Genomic DNA, 22,647 nt, shown 5'->3' on the forward strand with positions numbered 1-22,647 from the left:
AAAAGAAGCCCCGAAAAACGAGGAAGGAGAAGCTAGACGGAGGAAAAGGTAAAGAGCCGCCATCTTACGCCAAAGTTGCCAGAAGTAGGCACCGGGACGATCTCTGCTATGCAGTTTACGATGCCGGTAATCCGACAGGCAAAATTCCAATAGACCAACAGAGTAAAATAGAAGACCTGGTCAACAATAAGATAGTGGACCATGCAATAGCTTCAAAGGGCAAACAACCAATAGAGAGCGAGAGCTGCGAGTTCAGCATGGGCGTGATGTTGATGAGGTTGGCATCTCACCAATGTGTTAGCACCCTAAAGAACTTGGTGGAAAGTATCCCTCCTCCCTGGGACGGCGCTAGGCTGGGACTGGCAAAGAAGAGCGAGCTTCCGGTGCTCCTAAAGTCCACTGTCTACATAAAAGGATGGGGCAGTAAACTGGCTAATGAACGTATACTGGAAATTCTTGGAGGTCAAAATGCTGAGCTGGCCGTGGAAAAATGGGATGTCTTTTACAGGAAAGAAGAACCTGAGGGAACTTTATTTGTAATAGGTATCGACCAGAAATCCATGGCTAGTCTTGCCAAGAATAAAGGTAGGGCTTACTTCGCCTCTAAATCTGTCATATTCAAAATTGGGAAGGTGCCGATTGGAAGGGCTGTTACAACAAGCCTCGAAAAGGACACTAAAAAACCTAAGACCACAGTATCCACTACTGATAACGTTGAGGAGTCAAATCCTAAAATCGAGGAATTTACCATTAACTCGCCAGAAGAAAGTGTAGTTGCCCTTTCCAAAATTGGGAAGGCGCCGATTGAAAGGGCTGTCAAAACCGGCCCCGACAAGGACACTAAAACACCTAAGACAGTACCCAAAGCATCATTAGCAAGTACTAGCAATGTTGAGGAGTCAAATCCTAAAAGCGAGGAGGAAATCACTCACCCGCCAGAAGACAGAACAGCAATGCTCTCCAGAATTGGGAATGTGTCTATTAAAAATACTGCTATTCCTATGCCTGATAAGGACACCGCAGTGCCATCAACAGTACTCACTGCATTAATAGCCACTTCAGGCTATCCGGAGGAGTCAAATCCAAAGAGCGAGGAGGTGACCACCAACTCGCTGGAAGACAGTTTAATGGATGACCATGATTGAGGTTATCCAAATAAACCTCCATCGGAGCGAGACAGCTACCAACGCTCTGATGGCTAAAATCAACACAGGTAAAATACATATAGCTTTAATCCAGGAACCTTGGACGATTCGCAACAAGGTTTCTGGATTAAATCACGTAAATTTCCAACTTTTCTACGCTGATACAGGATCTCGCCCGAGAACATGTATCTTATGTCACAAGAACTTATGTTTTCTCCTCTCAACAGGATTATCAACATCGGATGCAACGGTGCTGAAGCAAGGTCGAGGCAACATATTCCTTGCATCTATTTACCTGCCTTTCGATTCTCCGACCCTACCACCAACGTCGGATCTGATGAAACTGGTTGAAGAGGCACAAAGGAAAAATAAAAAAATTGTAATAGGTTGTGATGCCAACTCGCATCATGTAGCTTGGGGTAGTACAAACACCAATCGCAGGGGACAAGCCCTCATGGATTTCTTTAATACTAAAGACTTGATAACATTGAACTTAGGTAATAAAGCTACCTTCGTCAATAGAATCAGAGAAGAAGTATTAGATATAACTATATGTTCAGAAGAGCTTATAAACGAAATTCAGGATTGGAGAGTTTCGGACGAGCACTCCTTTTCTGATCATCGGTACATAAGATTCAAAATACTAAGGCCACCACCAAAGCCGATAAAGTTTCGGAATAAGTCTAAAACTAATTGGACAATGTTCGGGGCCTTACTAAAGAACCGTTTAGGTCAGGATACTTTTCAATGTCGAAATAAAGAGGATATAGATGCCAAAGTGGAAACGTTCACAAGTGCCCTGGTTGAATCGTTCGAGGACAGCTGCCCTCTGCGAGAGCGGAGATCTGCCCAGGAAAAACCCTGGGTAACTGGGGAGATCCGGAACCTTGGGAAGACTCTTCGCAAACTATTTAACCGGGCACGGCGTAAAAAGACCGCAGTATACTGGGATGAGTATCGTAATAAACTTGGTGAATATAAGAAAATCGTTCGAAAAGCCAAACGAGACTCCTGGAAACTTTTCTGTGAACAGGTAGATAGCGTAAATGACGTATCGAAGATAAAAAAATTCCTATCCAAAACTCATGTCCAACCGGAATCTATGATCGATGACACGGGCAGGAGGCTTGAGGATATGGAGGAGACAATGAAACTCCTAATGGATTCTCATTTCCCACCCGGTATATCGAATAACATAGATGAACCGATATTGGAGGAAGGGGAGGGTAACACGGAAATAGTTATTACAACTGACATGGTTAAAGGGGCAATCAAGAGCTTTGCTCCCTATAAAGCTGCAGGGCCGGATGGAATTTTCCCGGCACTTTTGCAGATGGAGGCGGGACTGGTTTCCGTACATCTGTCACAGATATTCACTGCATGCTTAAAATTGGCATATACCCCAGTTAAATGGCAGGATGCAAAGGTAATATTTATACCCAAACCAGGGAAACCTAGCTATGCGACACCTAAGTCCTATCGACCGATAAGTCTTACGTCCTTCCTACTTAAAACCTTGGAACGGATAGTCGATAGCATGGTTAAAAGCAGCATACCATACAATGACCTTAAATATAAGCAGCATGCTTATGTAAAGGGACGATCGGTGGAAACCGCTTTAAATGAAGTTGTCCACTACATAAGTGAATCTTTCGATAGCAAACTGTATACACTGGCAGTATGCATTGACATCGAAGGCGCTTTCAATAACGTGCACACTGATACCCTTATCCAATCCCTAGACCAGTTTTATGTTGACCGGGTGCTCCGTAACTGGATCAACTACATGCTAAGGAACAGATGGATAAGCTGCGAGATGTACGATATAACTATCAGGAAAAAGGTATTTCGCGGTATACCACAGGGTGGCATTTTGTCACCTTTACTCTGGGTCACCACGATTAATAGCCTCCTAAGGACCCTAACCGAGAAAGGACTTAGACCTGTCTGCTATGCAGACGATGTCGTAATACTTTTAAAGGGAAAGGATCCAAATTACTTGTGTAGAAGAGCTGAGGAGGCTCTGAATACGGCCTTGAGCTGGGCTCAACCGAGAGGCCTCAATGTTAACCCGGCGAAGACGGAAATCTGTCTTTTCACAAGAAAGACAAAAATTTCTACATATACTGAACCTTGCTTCTTGGGCAAGAAGATACCGGTGACAGACAAAGTTAAGTACTTAGGTGTAATACTTGACCGGAAATTAAAATGGAGACACCACATAGAGGATAGGATCAACAAGGCACATCGGTGCTGGGCGATATGTAGGAGAACCATAGGCATGAAATGGGGTCTTAGTCCTACTATGACAAATTGGCTTTATAAAAGTGTAATTAGACCAATTCTAGCTTATGCTTCAATAATTTGGTGGAGTGCTTTGGACAAAAAGTGTAATATCAAACTACTGCAGGGAGTTCAGCGTACATGCTGCTTGGGTATAAGTGGTGCCATGTGTACTACTTCAACCAAGGCTCTGGAAACGTTGCTAGATATTCCACCCATTGAAACATATATAAGATATGAGGCGGCGCTTACAGCCGAACGGCTCTTTACTTTAGGCGAACTGGCCAAAAACGGTTATAGGACACGTCATCAATGTATACTGGACACATTGGAAGGTTATACACATTCATCGGACGTGCCTGATCGCATACCAGACACTGAATATGTCGGAAACTTTGAAACGCTAATCCCAGATAGAATGTCTTGGTCAAGCGGAACATTAGAGCAAATACCAGTAGGAATCCGTTGCTACACGGATGGCTCTAAATTAGGGGACAAAGTGGGTCTGGGGTTCTATATTGAAGACCCAGAAACAGAAATATACCACCGTTTACCTAATCATAACACAAGCTTCCAGGCAGAAGTACGAGCAATAACGGAATGTGTAAATTGGATTAGAATAAATATGGCGCCCACAGGGCTTAATATATTTACCGACAGCCAGAAGGCAATTTGTGCGATATCAGGTGATAGAATTAAATCTAAGACTGTATTGGATTGTAAGAAAGCTTTAACTGAATACTCTCCCAGAGGTAAGGTTCACATCATATGGGTACCAGGCCACTCGGGAGTAGTCGGCAACGAAAGGGCGAATGTAATAGCTTTAAAGGGAAGGGAGCTCGATGTAGTTAACCTGACAAACGCAAAACCATTCGACGCAACAAAAGCTGAATTAAAAATATGGATGAGAGAATCCCATAAGGCCTCTTGGAATAATGAAACGGTGGGTAGAACCACAAAGATTCTATGGGGTGACCCTGATGAGAGCAAGACGAGAAATCTTCTCAAAATGAGCAAGTCTGAGGTTAGTATGATGGTACGTATTCTCAGTGGACACACAGGATTACGAGCACATCTATACAAAATTGGACGTGCGAATTCAGACGAATGTAGAGCATGTGGAGAGGACAGTGAAACTCTGGAGCACTTTCTTTGCCATTGTCAGGCATTCGTCGAAGTTAGATCCAAGTATCTTGGAAGTGATGTTATTCCAGAAATAACATTCTTAACCAACACCGATTGGAAGATTCTTAGGAATTACGTCCAGGAAACTGAGTTTCTGAACATGGAAAAATAATACATTCAGTGAACAATTTTTTTTTTTTTTTTTTTTTTTTTTTTTTTCTTGAATTGGAGCGCACAACAGGCCCGATAGTGGCCTAGGTGTATTTCTTCGGATTTGATGTAGTATACATCCTCCTATCAACCTACCTACCTACCTACCTACCTAAATCAATCCAAATATTCTTAAAATATGAACATTATGTGATCACTTTGATCCAAGAAGAAGGTTTAAAGCCTCTTAACGAGGTAGTTATTCGAACCTGAATATTATGGGTAGCAGGCCACTATGACATCTGTTAACAATATTGCGGATAAACTGAATTAAGAAATTGTCTCGTCTTCGTGAAAGGGAAATTTAAGCTTCAGTTGGAATTCTGATCCGTTCAGAACAGACGGGCGTAGCTCGTTAGCTTTGATGGGTCTCTTGCGACAGAGGCTACAATTAGTGACAGTTTTGTTGGCACTATATCAATTTTATACATTAAAGCATTCAGTGGCGTCAGATGTTGGTTTGATTCTACATCGAATATTGGCACATAATTGTAACGTGTGGTAGGACCAATCTATCTTGGTTTATAACCAAACAATTTTGTCCGTCTATATATGTATGTCATGTAATCAAAGTACAAGTGCTAGTTCTGTGCGGAACTAGCCAAGTACATTCTAGAAATCACTTTAAAATTCCCTTCCCTCTATATTTTATAATAGATCAAAAATTGGCCTTAACTTTTATATAAAGTCTACTTTTTATCGATGTTAACTTTAAATCTTACTTGTTTTGCAAATATTTTGCAAAAATCTTAACTTATTTACATTCAATTTACGTTTGATATTTACAAATGTTTATTCTCTCTCACTCTCTCCCTCTTAGTAATTAGTTAAAGGAAAAAATACATTAATTATCATATTAATTATGTAAATTTAAAATAGAGAGTTGCATGAAAGCAATTACAAACAATTAAATTCATTTGTTGTTTTTAAATTTAACACTTAAAAAAAAACTTGAACTTCCATTAAAAAAAAAATACTGCAAATGACGTTTGATTCCTAAAATAAACACAAGTTGTTTCACCCTGGCTCTCACTCGTACTCTCTCTCTCTTTAATAGCAAAAGTCAAAAACCACCTGCAAGAAGAAAACAAAAATAATCGATAATAAAAAAAAAAACGAAACGAAAACAAATACGAAATGAAAAAATAATATAAAAATAATACAACTTCTCATTAAAACCATAGTGTGAACAAAATTTACAATAATAATTTATGACAAATTTGCCAACAGTTTAAAAATATCTTGTTTCAATTTTATTTATTTTTACTTTTTTTTCTTACAAGATTGTTGATTATTTTGATATTTAGAAGAGTTAGACAAAAAAAGAGACAGAGAAAAAGAGCGAGCGGAAAGATAGTAATTGTAAATACGATCATATTTGAATAGTTAAATAAACAATATTAATTTTTTTTAAATATCAATAACAATTAGAGTAAATAAAGTGTGAGATGTTTAGGTGTGACTGTAGATTTTTTTGCTCACTGTATGTCTGTGAATATTCATTTAAATGTCATATTGTTTAGGGGAAAAAATATTGCAATAGATCGTATTTTTTTTTAATATTTGAACAGTATTTAACATATTTTTAAAATATTATAAAAATTTACATAATTATGTAGATTTTATCTGTTTAATTTCTTTATTTTTATTTTTTAATAAATTTTATATATACAATACTTGGCCTCACCTAATGTGGTCGAAGTATTAAGTTTCCCATAAATAGTATTAGATTATTTTGGCCAGTATTAAGGTCTTTAGTTTATTTTCTAAAGATATTTACATAAGAATTGATGTTGTGATACATTTTTAACTACCAAATTAGAATAAGAATATAATTGGTTATAATGGTGGTCGTTTCTTAAAGAGGAGTGGAAATAATGCTTTACTGTTTAGTTATAATTTGACCTATATTTGCATTCTTTGCAAGATCATATTAGAAGCATGTTACAGACTTGCCAGACTTGAGAAATTATCGACAAAGTAGGTGATTACATAAAGTAATTCATGTCATGGTCAGTGAGACCCACTTACCCAATGATGTAACATATGTTTACACAGATGTAGGGTGAAATATTTACAGCCAAATCTTTCTTCAGGCTACCTTACTATTGTAGCATTCTACAGGCAGAGATATCTGCTATAAAACGAGCGGTAAATTGGCTGAGGTATTATCGGAAATCGGAGGATATGCGTATATATACGGACAGCAAAACTGCAATAAAAAACCTAGCGGCTGTCTTTACGACATCTAGGTTAACCGAAGCTTACCGGGTATCTCTTAACGAGAGCACGGGACATTTTAGGATAACGCTAATAAGGATCCCTGCACATAGTAATTGTCTGGGAAACTGTATTGCTAACGAACTAGCCATTAACGGTGCGATGGTAGGGGAGAATGAAATCGACGCCTTTACTGGTATTTCCCTTACTAACTGTAAGGCACTTGTTCAAAATGAACTATATGAAATGTCTCAGATCAGATGGTTTAGTGAAACCACGTGTCTAACTTCGAGGTCAATCTGGCCTCTATATGATGCCCCTAAGTCTAGCTCTGTTACTGTCTGACATTTTATGTGAACAGGGAATTTTATTTATCCGGGCCAAATCTAAAAAATATCCTAAATTTCGTGAATCGAACCATTTGGTTTAACTCTGGAAATAGTGAGTAGTTCTTATAGAAAAGACTCATGACTAGGGCATCGTAACAGGACCGAAATCAGATGGACCCACTTAGCCACTTAAACTTGTTTGAGTGGCTACCCTTCTTACCTAAACCTGAACCATGGTCAGTAACAATTACTTGTAATGTTTAATTGGGCAATAATCAATTACAATTAATTGTAATTGAAGTTTTGCCAATTACAATTATGTATTTGTAATGTGTAATTGAACAATATTTAATTACAATATAAAAACAGATACCAATTACTTGTAATGTATAATTGTGCAATAACCAATTACAATTGTAATTGAAGTTTTGCCAATTACAAGTATGAAAATTTTATTACAATTACTTGTCATTATTATTAAAATATTGCTAAGCAATTGTAATTGAACTTCACCAATTACAATTACCAGTAATCGTAAAAGAGGTATTACAAATTACATGTAATTATAAAGAGAAAAAAATTCACAATTACAAGCAATTGTAATTGAAAATTCTTGAATTACAAAAACAAGTAATTGTAATTGACAAAACTTTAATAACAATTACAAATAATTGTTACTGGTAAAGTTTCAATTACAATTACTTAAAAGGTAATTGTAATTGTTTGTAACTAAGTCTCCAATATATTAATCTTATTTCACATGATTATCTCATATTTGCAAGAAAAAATATAGTTACGAGTTCTTAACTTGTAACCATTGAAATATTTGAATTTGCTATCAAACTTATTTTGAGCAACTATCACAGCAGTTTGAAAACATTTGTTATTTTTAAAGTTTATTTTTTTTTCTAAAATATGATGTCATTCTAACAAACCAATACAACACGCATAGATTTAAACAATCTACCAACTTGTACATATTAAATATAAATAATATTTTATTTTATTTACCATTGCAAATAAAGCAAAAACAAAAAAAGAAGTAGTATTATTAATATGTTTGTTGTTCATAACCATAAATATATTTATGGCAAATAAATATATTATGTTCAAAAATTATCAAAAAAAAAAGTTTAAAAAAATAAAAAATACAACCTTTAATAATGAGTAACAACAGAAATTTAAGTAGGAGTCGTGTGTCGTATCATAAATTTTGAAAAGCATAATTTATTTTAAATATCATTTAACAAATATTTAGTTTTAAATTAGGCGAACAAAAAAAAAAAAAAAAAAAAAATCAATAAAGGCGGAAGCTTCTTGTCTATTTTTGTTCTTTTCGCAATATGTTTGTTTATGGTGATTTCATTTAAATAAACACTTTTTTTCCATTTAATTAATTAAAAGGAAATATTCTTAGATCAGCTTCATTTAAAGTAAATTCAGTTAATTTTAAATCAAAATTTAATACAACTTTGATATGTATGTGTTTGGTGTTGGGGGCCCATAAACAGCTGTCAACGGATTTAAAATTTGTATTTTAATTAATTGTTATAACTACATATTTACTTATTTATCATTAATAATTCCATTTAGTTAAGTTTGAATCAAAGAATTTTTCGAAAATCATAAATATTTATTTGTATAAGTAAACAATAGGGCGTTTAACGTTTGTCTTAATTTGGGAATTTTAAGAGATTTTGGGGTTTATTCTGTTCAAAAATTTATAACAAACTTCACCTACGTGATGTGGGATTCGCTGAAAACCGAACAACTGCACATAGTAATTGTCGGGGAAACTGTACTGAACTTGCCAGGAACGGTGCGATGGGAGGGGAGAATGAAATCGACACCTTTACTGGTGTTTCCCTTACTAACTGTAAGGCAGTAAGGCTGTAAGTCCCTAAGTCTTGCTTATTGTAAAGCTTTCGCAGGGAACAAATTAGAACGCTGCTATCGGTAATAACGACACAGTGTTTTTGGCAATCATGCCAGAAGAATGGGTATCCAATACAATGAAAACCGAACAACTTACCAAACTGCTCTATAGAAGGTGTATATGTTTTCTAAAGCTTTCCTAGAACTAGTTTGGAGGGTGACAAATTCTTACAGAATTATCTTAGAACGAGTGTCGACTTCAAAATGGCTCCCACAATCCCATTTCGAAGTTAACAATTTCGGACTAAAATCATTGTTTATACTGCTAATAGGCTATTATCTTGTGTTATAGAACTGGTTTTGAAACTAATGTTTCCTTGAAATAATAGAATATTAATCCAAAATGCTTAAACATTTGACTTTTGGTCCTTCGGAAGAATATTTTTATGTATAGGGGACATTCTCAATAAGTTAACTTTAAAATTTGGAACAGATTTTTCACATTTGTATAATTTAAAGAAGTAAATTCTATAACCTATATAAAATTGACTTCATTGACATGATTCCTTCTCAATCCTAACTGCCTGAAATTATAAAAATGCAACCCTACTATATAATCATTGAAAATTGTCTATATTTAAAACAGACATAAAGACAGACAAGTGTTTGTTTTTCTCGGTAGACTCTGTCAAGTAGTCTCAAAACCCTTGTCAAAATCAAAATAAATCTGTTTTCTTAATTATTTTTTTTATTAAATGAATTTGTAATTTAATCTTGTCATAAAAAAAATGTTGTTAACAAAATGCCACCTCACGTACAAAAACATATTTGTATTCGTGTAAACATGAACTCAAGCTCCATACTGATGCCAGTTTTTAAACATAGGTCCTTCGGTTCATCTATATGAAACAATAGAAACAAAAACGTTTAACTCATTATAAAACTATTTAATAAATTTATAATAAATTTAACAACAACAAGCGTGGACACATATTGATCATGTTTTTTTATATATTTTAACCGTCATATTTAATTTCAAATAAATATTCAAAAAATGTGTCTGTTTTATTTCTCTGTTTGTTTAACAGATGGTCATCTTACTATTGTTGTCGTTAATGTTATTTTGTTTTAATTATAATCATATTTTTGTTGTTGTTTTATAAAAATGTTTATTAATAAATAAAAAAGTAAAAAACAATAAATTGTATACGTTAAAATATTATTAATTATTAATACAAAGTCATTGGCATGTTTATTGAACTTTGATGTTAAAAATATATATTTTTCTGCTTTGACGTTTGTCCGTCCGTCTGTCCATATTATATTTGTTGCCTTATTAGTGGATTTGGTTACGGTTTTGTAGTAAATTACGGTTCGTATTACTTTGGTTGTCTTTTTTTGTCATGCAAATTTTGTATGTTTTATTAATCGGTTCCCCCTTTTTTGTTGTAGTCTTTTACTAAACCATTTTCAGGGTCAATGTTAATAATAACGGTTTTGGTTGTTTAAAAATTTTATTAAATTTTTCATTTTCTTAGCATAAGGAAATGCCAAAATGTAATATATTAGTTTAGACAAAAGCAAAAAAGTTAAATAATTGTTTATACGTGTTAATTGGAATTTAATGAAATTTAAAGTCATGCAAATAATAATGAAAAATATATATGTATGAAATAAAAATACCTTAAATAACAATAGGTAATTAGTATTAAATAGATTTATATAATTAATAAATATTTAAACAAACGAATTTTTTCCACTTGGAATAAGAAAACGCAAATTTTATATAAATTAGATTCATTAAAACATAAAGGTGTTTCGTATTAATTAGGTTCTATGAAACCATCCTTGAAATTTTGGTTTTTCCAGTTTGAAAGTGTATTTTATTTGAAAAATTTTGCTGTCATTAGAAAATTTTAGTTATATTTATAAAATTAGGTTTATGACAAAAGGTCTGAATCCAATTTTGTATTAAAAAGATGAATTTCTGAATTCCCCAATGTTCTTAATTAAAGTGGCCTTAGTTAAAAGCAACTAAATAGTGATTTATACCAAGAAAATGTATAAAATTTTTCATACAAAAACAGAACCACTTCACATTCCTGAATTGTATCCATGGAACTGGTGCTTTCGCCATTACTTCTAAAACTCGTTGTTTGGAACATTTTTTGTGATTCTAAAGTATTCTATTTGTTCTAAATTACTTAGTTCTAGAACGGCTGCGAAAAGAATTACTTGAGATATTTGAACAGCAACCATGAAACTAGCGATATCGACATTACTTCCGGAATCCGTTCTGTGATAGATTAATCACAACAAAGTAAAGTATTTCTAAAGAGTAAAGTATTTCTAAAGAGTTATCAAATATCCAGTTCTATGACACTTGTTAGACATTGATACTAAACAAGTTCCATACTATCATACAAGTTCCGAAACAACTTCTTGGAACCAGATAATTTTAAAAATTCCCCTGGAATTCGTTCTCAATTAACTAATTCTAGAACGGTTGCAAATAGAATCACTTGTGATTCTTGAACTGCAATCTTGAAACTAGTGATGTCGGAATTACTTCTGAAACCCATTCTGTTATACATCGTTGTGATTCTAAAGTACTTATAAAGAGTTTTTAAGGAACTAGTTCTTTGGCATTAGGTTTACATCGATACTACACTAGTTTTGTAGAACGCATAATTGATTCGAAACAATTTCTTAAAAAAAATGAATTCAATAATTCATCAACCATTTCACATAATTGGTCCCAATCTTAACCATTTCAAATAAAAATCGTAGAAAAATGAATTAGTTCAGAAGCTGTTCTAAAGAATGTTTGTATGTTTTCTAAAACTTTCGTACAATTAGTTTCGAGGGTGACAAATTCGAACTAAATTAATTGATTAAAGAACTGGTTCTGAAACCATTCCATAAATTCGAATTCATAATGCTTACACAGAACCTTTTCCGTAGGTTACAATTTTTAATGAAAAACATTGTCTCAGGCTATAATAATGCTTTCTGGAACTAGTTATAGAACTAATACAAAATTTTCTGGAACTATTTATCGAAATTGAACGGCGAATACATCGGGAATATTATCAAATATCAATTTCAACCAAAAATCGCGTAAAAAAATACTTGATCCAGAATTGCTTTAAAAAAGTTATATGTGTTCTTTAAGACCTTCCTAGAACTAGTTCTAAAATTGAAAAATTCGATAAAAATAAGTAACGATTTCATAAATGATCCATAGACTCCTTAAAGCTCCCACAAAACCAGTTCCGAAGCGAACAATTTCGAACAAAAATCAATGATATCGATGCCAAAACAGAACGAGTATATATTATTATGCATTTTAGAACTAGTAACTAGTACAATCCTAGGAAAAACTTATATTGTTAAATAATGGGTTAAAATGCTAATAAAACCACTATTCACTACTTACTCATTGACATTTTAACTCATTATTTTAACAAGGTGATGTCATTGGAAGCACTCTCGCTGACAAATAGGGTGTTAAATAAGTGCTTACTACGCTCGTTTGCAAATAGGTAGTTGAATAAGTGGAATTGTTTTTAAAAAATAAAAAGAGCCAGCTAGAATACGAATCAGGGACTTCGTCATTACTAGACACCTTTTAAGTAATGTAGACTGTATGTAGTTGTCATTGAAAAGTAAGCGGTTAATTGGAAGTCATTACCAGGTTTTTACTGGTATTAATAAATACTACATAGTTTTCAAATCGAAACAGAATTGCCAAAGAAAATGTAATAAAAATTTTATAACATATTTCAACATTTGTTAGTTTTTTTTTTTTGTGGAAATCCCCAACTTTGTTTCAATCAATGACCTTGAACTAGTTTTGGGTTTTCCAACTTAAGCAGGTTGAAAATATAAAGAGTATTTTTTAGAGTTGTGGGTGTAGTAGTAGTTTTGTATTAAGTTTTTTTATGGTTGTGTTTAATTCATAAACAGTTTTAAGATTATTTCCAGCAGATAATAAAAATATTTGAATAAGTTTTTTTTTCAAACAACAATTACAACATATTACAAACTCATTTGAATGCTTGTGTGTGTGTTTGTATTACGGCTAATTTGATTTAACTGATCCGTCAAAAGAAAAAACTTAGCAACAACTGTTGTCTTAGTTAATTGCCAGTAAAGTTTTCCACAACTTTGCTGGCATAAATTTTAAAAAAGTTTTATGGCACGCTATCAACCAACCCACTCTTTTGGTTTTTTAAACAAATTGTTAACAATTAAATTAAAGTAATAAATTTAAGCAATTATAGAAAATCTTAAAACCAGATCTTAAAATTAAACAGATTCGACTAGTTATTATTGTTAGATGCTTAGATTTCTAAATCGAATCTATTAATGTTAACCATATATCAACTTTTTTCTTTCAAATAGAAATATTGCATTTAATTTATTATGCAAGGTTTAGTCGTCTCTAATCTAATTTTTGTATAAGTATTTATATCTCTCTTTTTAAGTTAATTGTTTATAATTTTAATTTATTTTTTTTACCTTTTAAGGCAAAAGTTATTAGGGATTTGTTTAGCTTTTCATAACCAGTTATCGCTTCTTAATGCTTTGTTTTCAGCTAATGAATTGTTTTGTACTACAAGTCATTAGCTATTATTCTATAGTCAATGAGTAATCGTTACTGGCAATTACTATTTGAAGTATTTATTCATTTAATGAAAATGGAATTGTCGGAGAAATGTTGATGGGAGCTTTTCGCTGTTATTATTGATTGACTGTTCTACTCTTGCTCTTTAAAAGGCCAATAGTTTATAATGTATTTGTGTTTTTTTTTTCAAGTGCATACGTTTTCAAGAGTAAAAATAAATAAATAAACTGTTTTATCAGAATTTGTTTTAAAGATTATGAATCATATAGTTTGCAGCGTACTTTGTCAGCAGTGATCGGCAATCAAAGCCAACAGGGACCGATAGCAAACGTCTAGTTTCATGAAAGCTAAGAATCTGTGGCTTTTTATATCTCGAATTCATGTCAACTGGAGGTATATATGTAGATCATTCGTCTGTGATATAAAATTTGTTTTCCTTGATCAGTACGAAATTTGAAATTTTTGATGCTCTTTTCGATCTTTTTTTAGTTCAAAATATTTTGAATTTTCTTTAACCTATAATGGATAAAAAATTATATGTATGTCTCTTCCATGTTCTCGGGTGCATTACCATGCCCTTGAACACCCTACATAACACCGATCCGCAATGATCGAATAATATTATTCTAACTAATTTTTGTTTGAAATAATGGCTGAAAATTCCTTTTTGATACAAAACATCATTCTATTATGAATGCAGCAAATCCGTCCCCGATACTATAGATCTTCAATATTTATTTACATTTTAGCTTTTTGCGAAGAATTTTTCTTAGCAAAAGTTTAATTTTTGTTAAGCAGTGTAATTTCCTAAATATTGCATTATAATATTTCAACTTTTTAAAATTTGCACTTTAGAAATAAAATGACGAAATCATTTAATTGCTCTCATATATAAAAATAACAAAGAAAGGAATATTATAATCAATAATAAAAAAGAAACAAATTATTCACAATATTAAAAAGTCGTTCTACAACTAATCATTCAATCATAAGTAAATATAGCAGTTGAAAGTGATTAAATTATTTGTGGTTGTTTTGGTTTCTATAAAACGTAAAATTAACTTTTTCTGGTATAAAGACGAAAGTTCTAAGAAAAGGGATATTTTTATTTAAATAGATTTTATAATTGTCTTCAATTCTTATTGTAGCATCAATAACTTTTTTGTACTTTGATTAAAAAATAACTGCTTATAATTCTCAGTTAGTTGAGAATTTTATACATATTACTAGTTACTTAGCAGATGGGGTCTTCGTCCTTCTATGATAAATTGGCTTTTTAAAAGTGTAATTAGACCACTACTACTACTACTACTACAGGGAATTCAGCGTACATGCTGCTTGGGTATAAGTGGTGCCATGTTTACTACTTCAACCAAAGCATATTTAAGTCTTAGTCCTACTGTGAAAAATTGGCTTTATAAAATTGTATTTAGACCAATTCTAGCTTATGCTTCAATAACCTGGTAGACTGCTTTGGACAAAAAGTGTTATATCAAACTACTACAGGGAGTTCAGCGTACATGCTTCTTGGGTATAAGTGGTGCCATGTGTAGTACTACAAAACTAAAGCTCTGGAAACGTTGCTAGATATTCCTCCACGTCATCAATGTTTACTGGACACATTGGAAGGTTATACACAATCATCGGACTTGCCTGATCTCATATCAGACACAGAATATGTCGGAAACTTTGAAACTCTGATCCCAGATAGAATGTCTTGGTCACGCGGAAAAAACTAGAGCAAATACCAGTAGGAATCCGTTTTTACATGGATGGCTCTAAATTGGGGCAGAAGTCCGAGCAAGAATAGAATAAATATGGCGCCCATAGCCCTTAATATATTTACCGACAGCCAGAAGGCAATTAGGACGATATCTGGTGATAAAATTAGATCTAAGACCGAATTGGATTGTAAGAAAGCTTTAACTGAATACTCTCCCAGAGGTAAGGTTTACATCATATGGGTAGCAGGCCATTCGGGAGTAGTCGTAATAGCTATAAAGGGAAGGGAGCTTGAGGTAGTTAATCTGACGAACACAAAACCTTTCGACGTAAAAAAAGCTGAATTAAAAATATGGGTGAGAGAATCTCATAACGCCTCTTGGAATAATGAAACGGTGGGTAGAACCACAAAGATCCTATGGGGTGACCCTGATAAGAACAACACGAGAAATCTTCTTAAAATTAGCAAGTTTGAAGTTAGTATTATGGTACGTATTCTGTGTGGACACACAGCATTACGAGCACATCTATACAGAATTGGCTGCGCGGATTTAGGCGAATGTAGAGCATGTGGAGAGGACAGTGAAACTTTGAAGCACTTTCATTGCCACTGTCAGGCATTCGTCGAAGTTAGATCTAAGTATCTTGGAAGTGATGTTATTCCGGAAATAACATTCCTGACTAACACTGATTGGAAAATTCTTAGGAATTACGTCCATGAAACTGAGTTTCTGAACATTGAAAAATAACAAAAATGGAAAGGAGTGCACAACAGACCCGATAGTGGCCTAGGTGTATTTCTTCGGAATTGCTTTACTATACATCCTCCTATCAACCTAACCTAACTTTGCAGATCTCTATTGTTTAATTTTTATATATTTTTTGTATACAAAGACCTATGTTCCATTTAATACTATTTAATTATTTGTAATTGATTCAATTACATTTTTAATTTGTTGTAAAAAAAGTATTGCTTATAATTCCTAGTTAGTTGAGAATATGTTATGTATAGATTATGTTAGATTATTAGGAGGTTGTATACTAAATCAAAAGGAATACGCCTGGTCCACTATCGGTTATAAGTAGTTACTTTTAAGTCCCCCTATTGCTTTCCTAATGGCAGCCAGTCGTTGACTATATGCTTTCGTATAAAAATAAACGTGTTATATGTTTTATATTATTAATTTTTTTATATAAAAAAAATTTAATGGATCGATTCTCTTTCCGTTCTTTTTATTTTTAATTAATACCTGTTAATTTGTTGTTACTTTCATATAAATCATGTGCAAATTGTGAAAAAAAGATGATTGAATTGATTTAAAATTAGTCGAACGAAAAACACTTGAAAAGAGAAATATAAAAAACAACTTCTTTGAAAGTTTTTTTTATTTTTATTTATTTTTAAAAATGACTTTTGTACTATAATTAACGACTATTTGATTGGCGACCTTGTTTATTTTATTATAGTTTTTTTTTTCTAATTTAATTTATATTTTTTCACAACTTGAACTAACAGTTATATGATTAAGTATTTCTTTGTTTATTTTTATTGTTATTGTTTTTTTGGGAAATATTTGCAAAGGAAATTATTAATGTTTGTAGTATTTATCGTGTTACAATATGAACAATTAAGAAATTTTATGAATGAAGTTTATTAATAAAAATGTATGACATAGTCCGTCTGTCTGTCTTTATGTTCAACTTTTAGAAGGCCTCGGATATCTTAGGGATTTAACGTTGAAGAGAACAATCACCCCTATCGCCAATAGAAGTGAAATTTTTGTTTCCTTGAAATTTTCATTCCCCTCGAAGAGAAAATTGCTATCGTGAACTTGTTGTGAACAATTCATTCACAAGCTGTAACAGCTGTTCAATGTTTACAAAATTTCATCAACAAATTTCACAACAGGGAAATTTTTTCACGACAAAAAGTTAGTGAACGACAAAAGTGAAAAGGAAACATATTTCAAGTGAAATGTTGATTGGCGATAGGGGTGAATATTATCCCGATTTTTTAAGATTACCTCGTATATGTATAGCTTGGGAACTAAGCTCGATATATGGATAAAATGTATATCAAATGAAAGTTATGGCAAAGATCTTTCAAAATATTAAGAAATATTCAAGTTTTCTTGAGGTTTAAAAAGGATTTAAATAAAATTACGTCACTTGCATAGCACATTGTTTACACGACTTAAAATAACTTAAAAATCTTGCCTTTTTTTATTTAAAATTAAAATCATTTAAATGACAATAAATATCTAAATAAATCAAGTACATGTATGTCACGTTCAATGATTTCATTACTTATTTCATTCATTTTTTTTTATATAAGTAATTTTGAAAAATAAACTCAAATAAAAAGACAATAAAACAATTGTTAAAGTAATTGACAAAAATTGACTGATATATTTATAACAATTAACCCATGAAAGCTGATCATATGGTCAGGGTAATAAATAATAATTAAGTAAAATTATGGCTCCTTATTTATGTGTGTACATAAAAGTGCGTGAGTGAGTTCCCCCTAACCTGCCTCCTCTTTCATCAGAAATATTGCATGTGGTTTGTTTTTTTTGGAATGATTTGCTAAAATGTTGTGTTTATTGTTTAATAAATTTTGATTAAATTCAATTAATTTAAAACATACTAATCAAATAATTTCATTTATTTTCATTATTTTTGTCTAGATGAACGCGATGCCATTCAAAAGAAAACATTCACAAAATGGGTCAACAAACATCTTAAAAAGGTAAAGTATTTTTCTATACAAAAGAAGAGCGAAAATAAAAACACACAATTCAAATTTAATTGTGTACGATTTTTATTATAATTGAAATGAAAATAAAAAATAAACCAAAATTGAAAATAATAATGATTTTGATAAGTACTTAAGGCCAAAATATTGTATGGTAGTTACATACCATTTACTAGCTCTGCCATTTTACAAAAATCATACTTTCTCTAATGATGTGAAATGTATTTTGTTGTATCATTATAATTTTCCTTAAAAAAAAGAAAACAAAATAATGTAAAAGTTGTACTTTTACTTTAAAATGACAATTGTATTTTTTAGTTTTTTTTTTAAATATTTAAATGTAGTTATATATTGGGTAATTTTTAAAGTTTCAATCCTTTTAAGATTACTGCTATTAACTTTTATTTTTTAAAAAGAAATTTTAATATTTGCCTTTTGCTAAAATGAAAAATTTTGAAATAAATGCCTACTAATCTTTATAAGTTACCCAATATTAGACGCCGCTTGATTATAATAATAATTGTAATACATTTCCCTTTTTCCTCATTAATAATTAATTTTTATGCTTTTTTCTAAAAACCCCTTAATAATTATGCAGCATTGGAAATATGCCAAGGTATTGTGTATTATAATTTTTTTAAGTAAATTTTGTAAAATAGAAATTTTTTCTAAAAAATTTTCTTAATTATTGTTTAATTGCTTAAATTTGTTTTCTCTGTAAAATAAACATTAAATTAAATTCCAGACCTACACAATGTTACATGTTTGTGTTTACACAAATGGGGCTCCCTGTTGTCCACAGTCTGCCGTAAGTTCAAAAAGGCTGCTTTTAACTTTTCTCTAGCAAAAAAGGAATTTTTCCTTTTTTTTTTTTTAATTTTAATTAAAATTTTAATGTTTTGTTATAATTTTCTAAAAATTTAATTTGTCATTTTGTTTTTTTTTTTTTAATTGCTATTGCAAAACTGCTATTTTCGAAATAATCAAGCTTAAAGTGCATAATTTTTAGATACTGACAGATCTGAAAAATCAACCAAAGCTTGAAGTAATTTATAGTATTTTCCAAAATATTTGAATATTTTCTCATTCATCATTCTGATTCTAACAGTTCTTACTTTCTAAAAAACCTTAACAGTAAAACAAAATATCAGAGTTTATATCTTTAAATCTCTACAAATTTATAACAACTTATGCTTCAAATATTCTTAGCCAATTGAGAATTTCCCGCCCACAGACCGAAATTCAAAAATCTAGCTACCTTACAGTCTTTCACAGAGAAAGGTTTAGTTTGAGTTCAGTTTTAGTTCGAGGGTTATTCTAGTTTAGTTATAGTTTAGTTCTAGTTCAGTACTAGTACAGTTCTAGTTCAGTTCTAATTCAGTTCTAGCTTAGTTCTAGTTCAGTTCTAGTTCAGTTCTAGTTCAGTTCTAGTTCAGTTCTAGTTCAGTTCTAGTTCAGTTCAGTTCAGTTCTAGTTCAGTTCTAGTTCAGTTCTAGTTCAGTTCTAGTTCAGTTCTAGTTCAGTTCTAGTTCAATTCGGTTTTAGTTCAGTTTGGTTTTAGTTCAGTTCTAGTTCAGTTCTAGTTCAGTTTTAGTTCAGTTCTAGTTCAGTTCTAGTTCAGTTCTAGTTCAGTTCTAGTTCAGTTCTAGTTCAGTTCTAGTTCAGTTCTAGTTCAGTTCTAGTTCAGTTCTAGTTCAGTTCTAGTTCAGTTCTAGTTCAGTTCTAGTTCAGTTCTAGTTCAGTTCTAGTTCAGTTCTAGTTCAGTTCTAGTTCAGTTCTAGTTCAGTTCTAGTTCAGTTCTAGTTCAGTTCTAGTTCAGTTCTAATTCTGTTCTACTTATGTTCTAGTTCAGTTCTAGTTCTGTTCTAGTTCTGTTTTAGTTCTGTTCTAGTTTGTTCTAGTTCTGTTCTAGTTCTGTTCTAGTTCTGTTCTAGCTCTGTTCTAGTTCTGTTCTAGTTCAGTTCTAGTTCAGTTCTAGTTCTGTTATAGTTAGGTTCTAGTCTGTTCTAGTTCTGTTCTAGTTCTGTTCTAGTCCTAGTTCTGTTCTAGTGCAGTACTAGTTCAGTTCTAGTTCTGTTCTAGTTTAGTTCTCGTTCAGTTCTAGTTCAGTTCTTGTTCTGTTCTAGTTCTGTTCTAGTTTTGTTCTAGTTTTGTTCTAGTTCAGTTCTAGTTCAGTTCTAGTTCAGTTCTAGTTTAGTTCTAGTTCAGTTCTAGTTCAGTTCTAGTTCAGTTCTAGTTCAGTTCTAGTTCAGTTCTAGTTCAGTTCTAGTTCAGTTCTAGTTCAGTTCTAGTTCAGTTCTAGTTCAGTTCTAGTTCTGTTCTAGTTCTGTTCTAGTTCTAGTTCTGTTCTAGTTCTGTTCTAGTTCTGTTCTAGTTCAGTTCTAGTTCAGTTCTAGTTCTGTTCTAGTTCTGTTCTGGTTCTATTCTAGTTCTGTACTAGTTCTGTTCTAGTTCTGATTTAGTTCTGTTCTAGTTCTGTGTTAGTTCTGTTCTTGTTCTAGTTCTATGTTAGTTCTGTTCTAGTTCTAGTTCAGTTCTAGTTTTGTTCTAGTTCTGTTCTATTTCATTTCTAGTTCATTTTTTTAGCTTTCTCATGATGAGATCAAAATGTTTTGGGTGTAAATCAGTGGTCGCCACAAAGAGTAACCAGACACAATTTTTACTTGAAATCTAAAAACATTCATTAATATTCTTCTTATATAAATGTAAATATTAAAATTCACTCTACCTGTTAACTTAATTATTATTTTAAAGAAACTTCCCAAATGTTAAATTCAAACTAAAAGAAAAATAATTTAATAAATTAAAAAAATGCAAATGATTTATAATTTTTCCAGTTTCATAAAATGCTTCCGTTTTGAAATAGAAAGCTTTAGATTTTAATTATAAAATGCTAAAAATGTTGCTAACAAATGCAAAATATTAAAAATTAAATTCTTTTTTATTTTAGTTTTTTTTGTTGTTAATTTTTTATTATTATTTTCTGTTACAATGCATAAAAAGTTGCTCTCGCAAATTAAATACAAAATAAACGCCACAAGACTTTAAATTTGTTTTATTTTTTATTTTGCATGTTTGAAATATTTGTATTTTTTCAAAAACTTTTACTTTTTTTAAAAACTTTATTTAATATTTTGTTTTTATTTTATTTTCTTTTTTTTCATTTCCTAAACAATATTATAAATTCAACTCACAATTTGTTTAAAATTTCGGTCAAAAACTTAAACAACTACTACAAAAAAACAGGCCAATAGACGTGTTGAAGACTTATTTGAAGATTTACGAGATGGACACAATTTGCTCTCACTCTTGGAAGTGCTATCTGGCGAACACTTGGTAAGTTGTTGTTTTTTTAATGCCTAGAAAATATAAAATTAATTTGTATTTTTTTATTTCAGCCAAGAGAAAAGGGAAAAATGCGTTTCCATATGATACAAAATGCACAAATGGCTTTAGATTTTCTACGCTATAAAAAAATCAAATTAGTGAATATAAGAGCAGAAGATATTGTGGATGGTAATCCAAAATTAACACTCGGTTTGATCTGGACAATTATTTTACACTTCCAGGTATGTTTTAATCTTAGTTACAAAAACAAACATAAAAAGTGGGCGTGTGTGTAAAGGCTAAAACCAAATTTTAAAAAAAGTTTCATTTGCAGCTAGAATGCATAGGAAGTACGAATGTCTACATTAACATATTACATACTGGATTTCCTACGCTATTATTGCTAATTTATTATACTTTCAATTTCAAATATTTAATAGTTTTTAATTTGGTATTTATATATATTTTACACGTCATGTCATTTAAAAACTAAAAACGCGACCATGGTGTAAGCGTTTATTTTCATAGAATTTTTAAGAGTAGGAGCTATTTCAACATCAATACTCTATCTATCTACTGCCCACATAATCCAAAAAAAAAAACTGAACTAAAAACTCTGGCCAAATATTAGCTCAAACAAACAACCTCGATTCTATTCTTCGATTTTAGTTGTTCTGCTGTAATATTTATGTATTTGTTTTCTTTGATTACTTTTGCGATTAAATGCGTTGTTTTAATATCGATTGTTGTCATACCAGTAAAAAGCCAAATATGGCAGGTAGGTGGCGGCAACAGCAACTCCAGTAACAACACTCAATAACAACGACAACGCCAAGTAACAGCATCTACTAACAACAACTTGTATCGGACGAATAAATAATCAAACAAACGAACCAACCAGCAACATTTGTTATGTTCTGCTGACACACATTGTCTACGCGCATGCGCAACAAACACCTACACCGTACACAATGCTACATGTATAAATTACAATTACAATTATTTCAATATACAGCCAGTTAT

General features: G+C 31.8%; 1 protein-coding gene across 15 annotated transcripts in view; it reads left to right on the forward strand.

The window, feature by feature from the left end:
- LOC119614011 (microtubule-actin cross-linking factor 1) overlaps nt 1-22,647 on the forward strand; it is a 144,513-nt gene that overhangs the window by 51,933 nt on the left and 69,933 nt on the right. For all 15 annotated transcript variants that reach the window (XM_037970225.1, XM_037970232.1, XM_037970339.1 and 12 more), the window contains 3 exons: nt 18,230-18,291; nt 21,544-21,633; nt 21,696-21,866. In XM_037970225.1, the coding sequence (XP_037826153.1) occupies nt 18,230-18,291; nt 21,544-21,633; nt 21,696-21,866 (323 nt within the window). The remainder of the gene's footprint in view (nt 1-18,229; nt 18,292-21,543; nt 21,634-21,695; nt 21,867-22,647) is intronic.

The sequence above is a fragment of the Lucilia sericata genome, unplaced genomic scaffold (assembly GCF_015586225.1).
Source record: "Lucilia sericata isolate MDLA Ls3-8-SP2 unplaced genomic scaffold, ASM1558622v1 Contig000042F_arrow, whole genome shotgun sequence".
Taxonomy (NCBI): Eukaryota; Metazoa; Arthropoda; class Insecta; order Diptera; family Calliphoridae; genus Lucilia; species Lucilia sericata.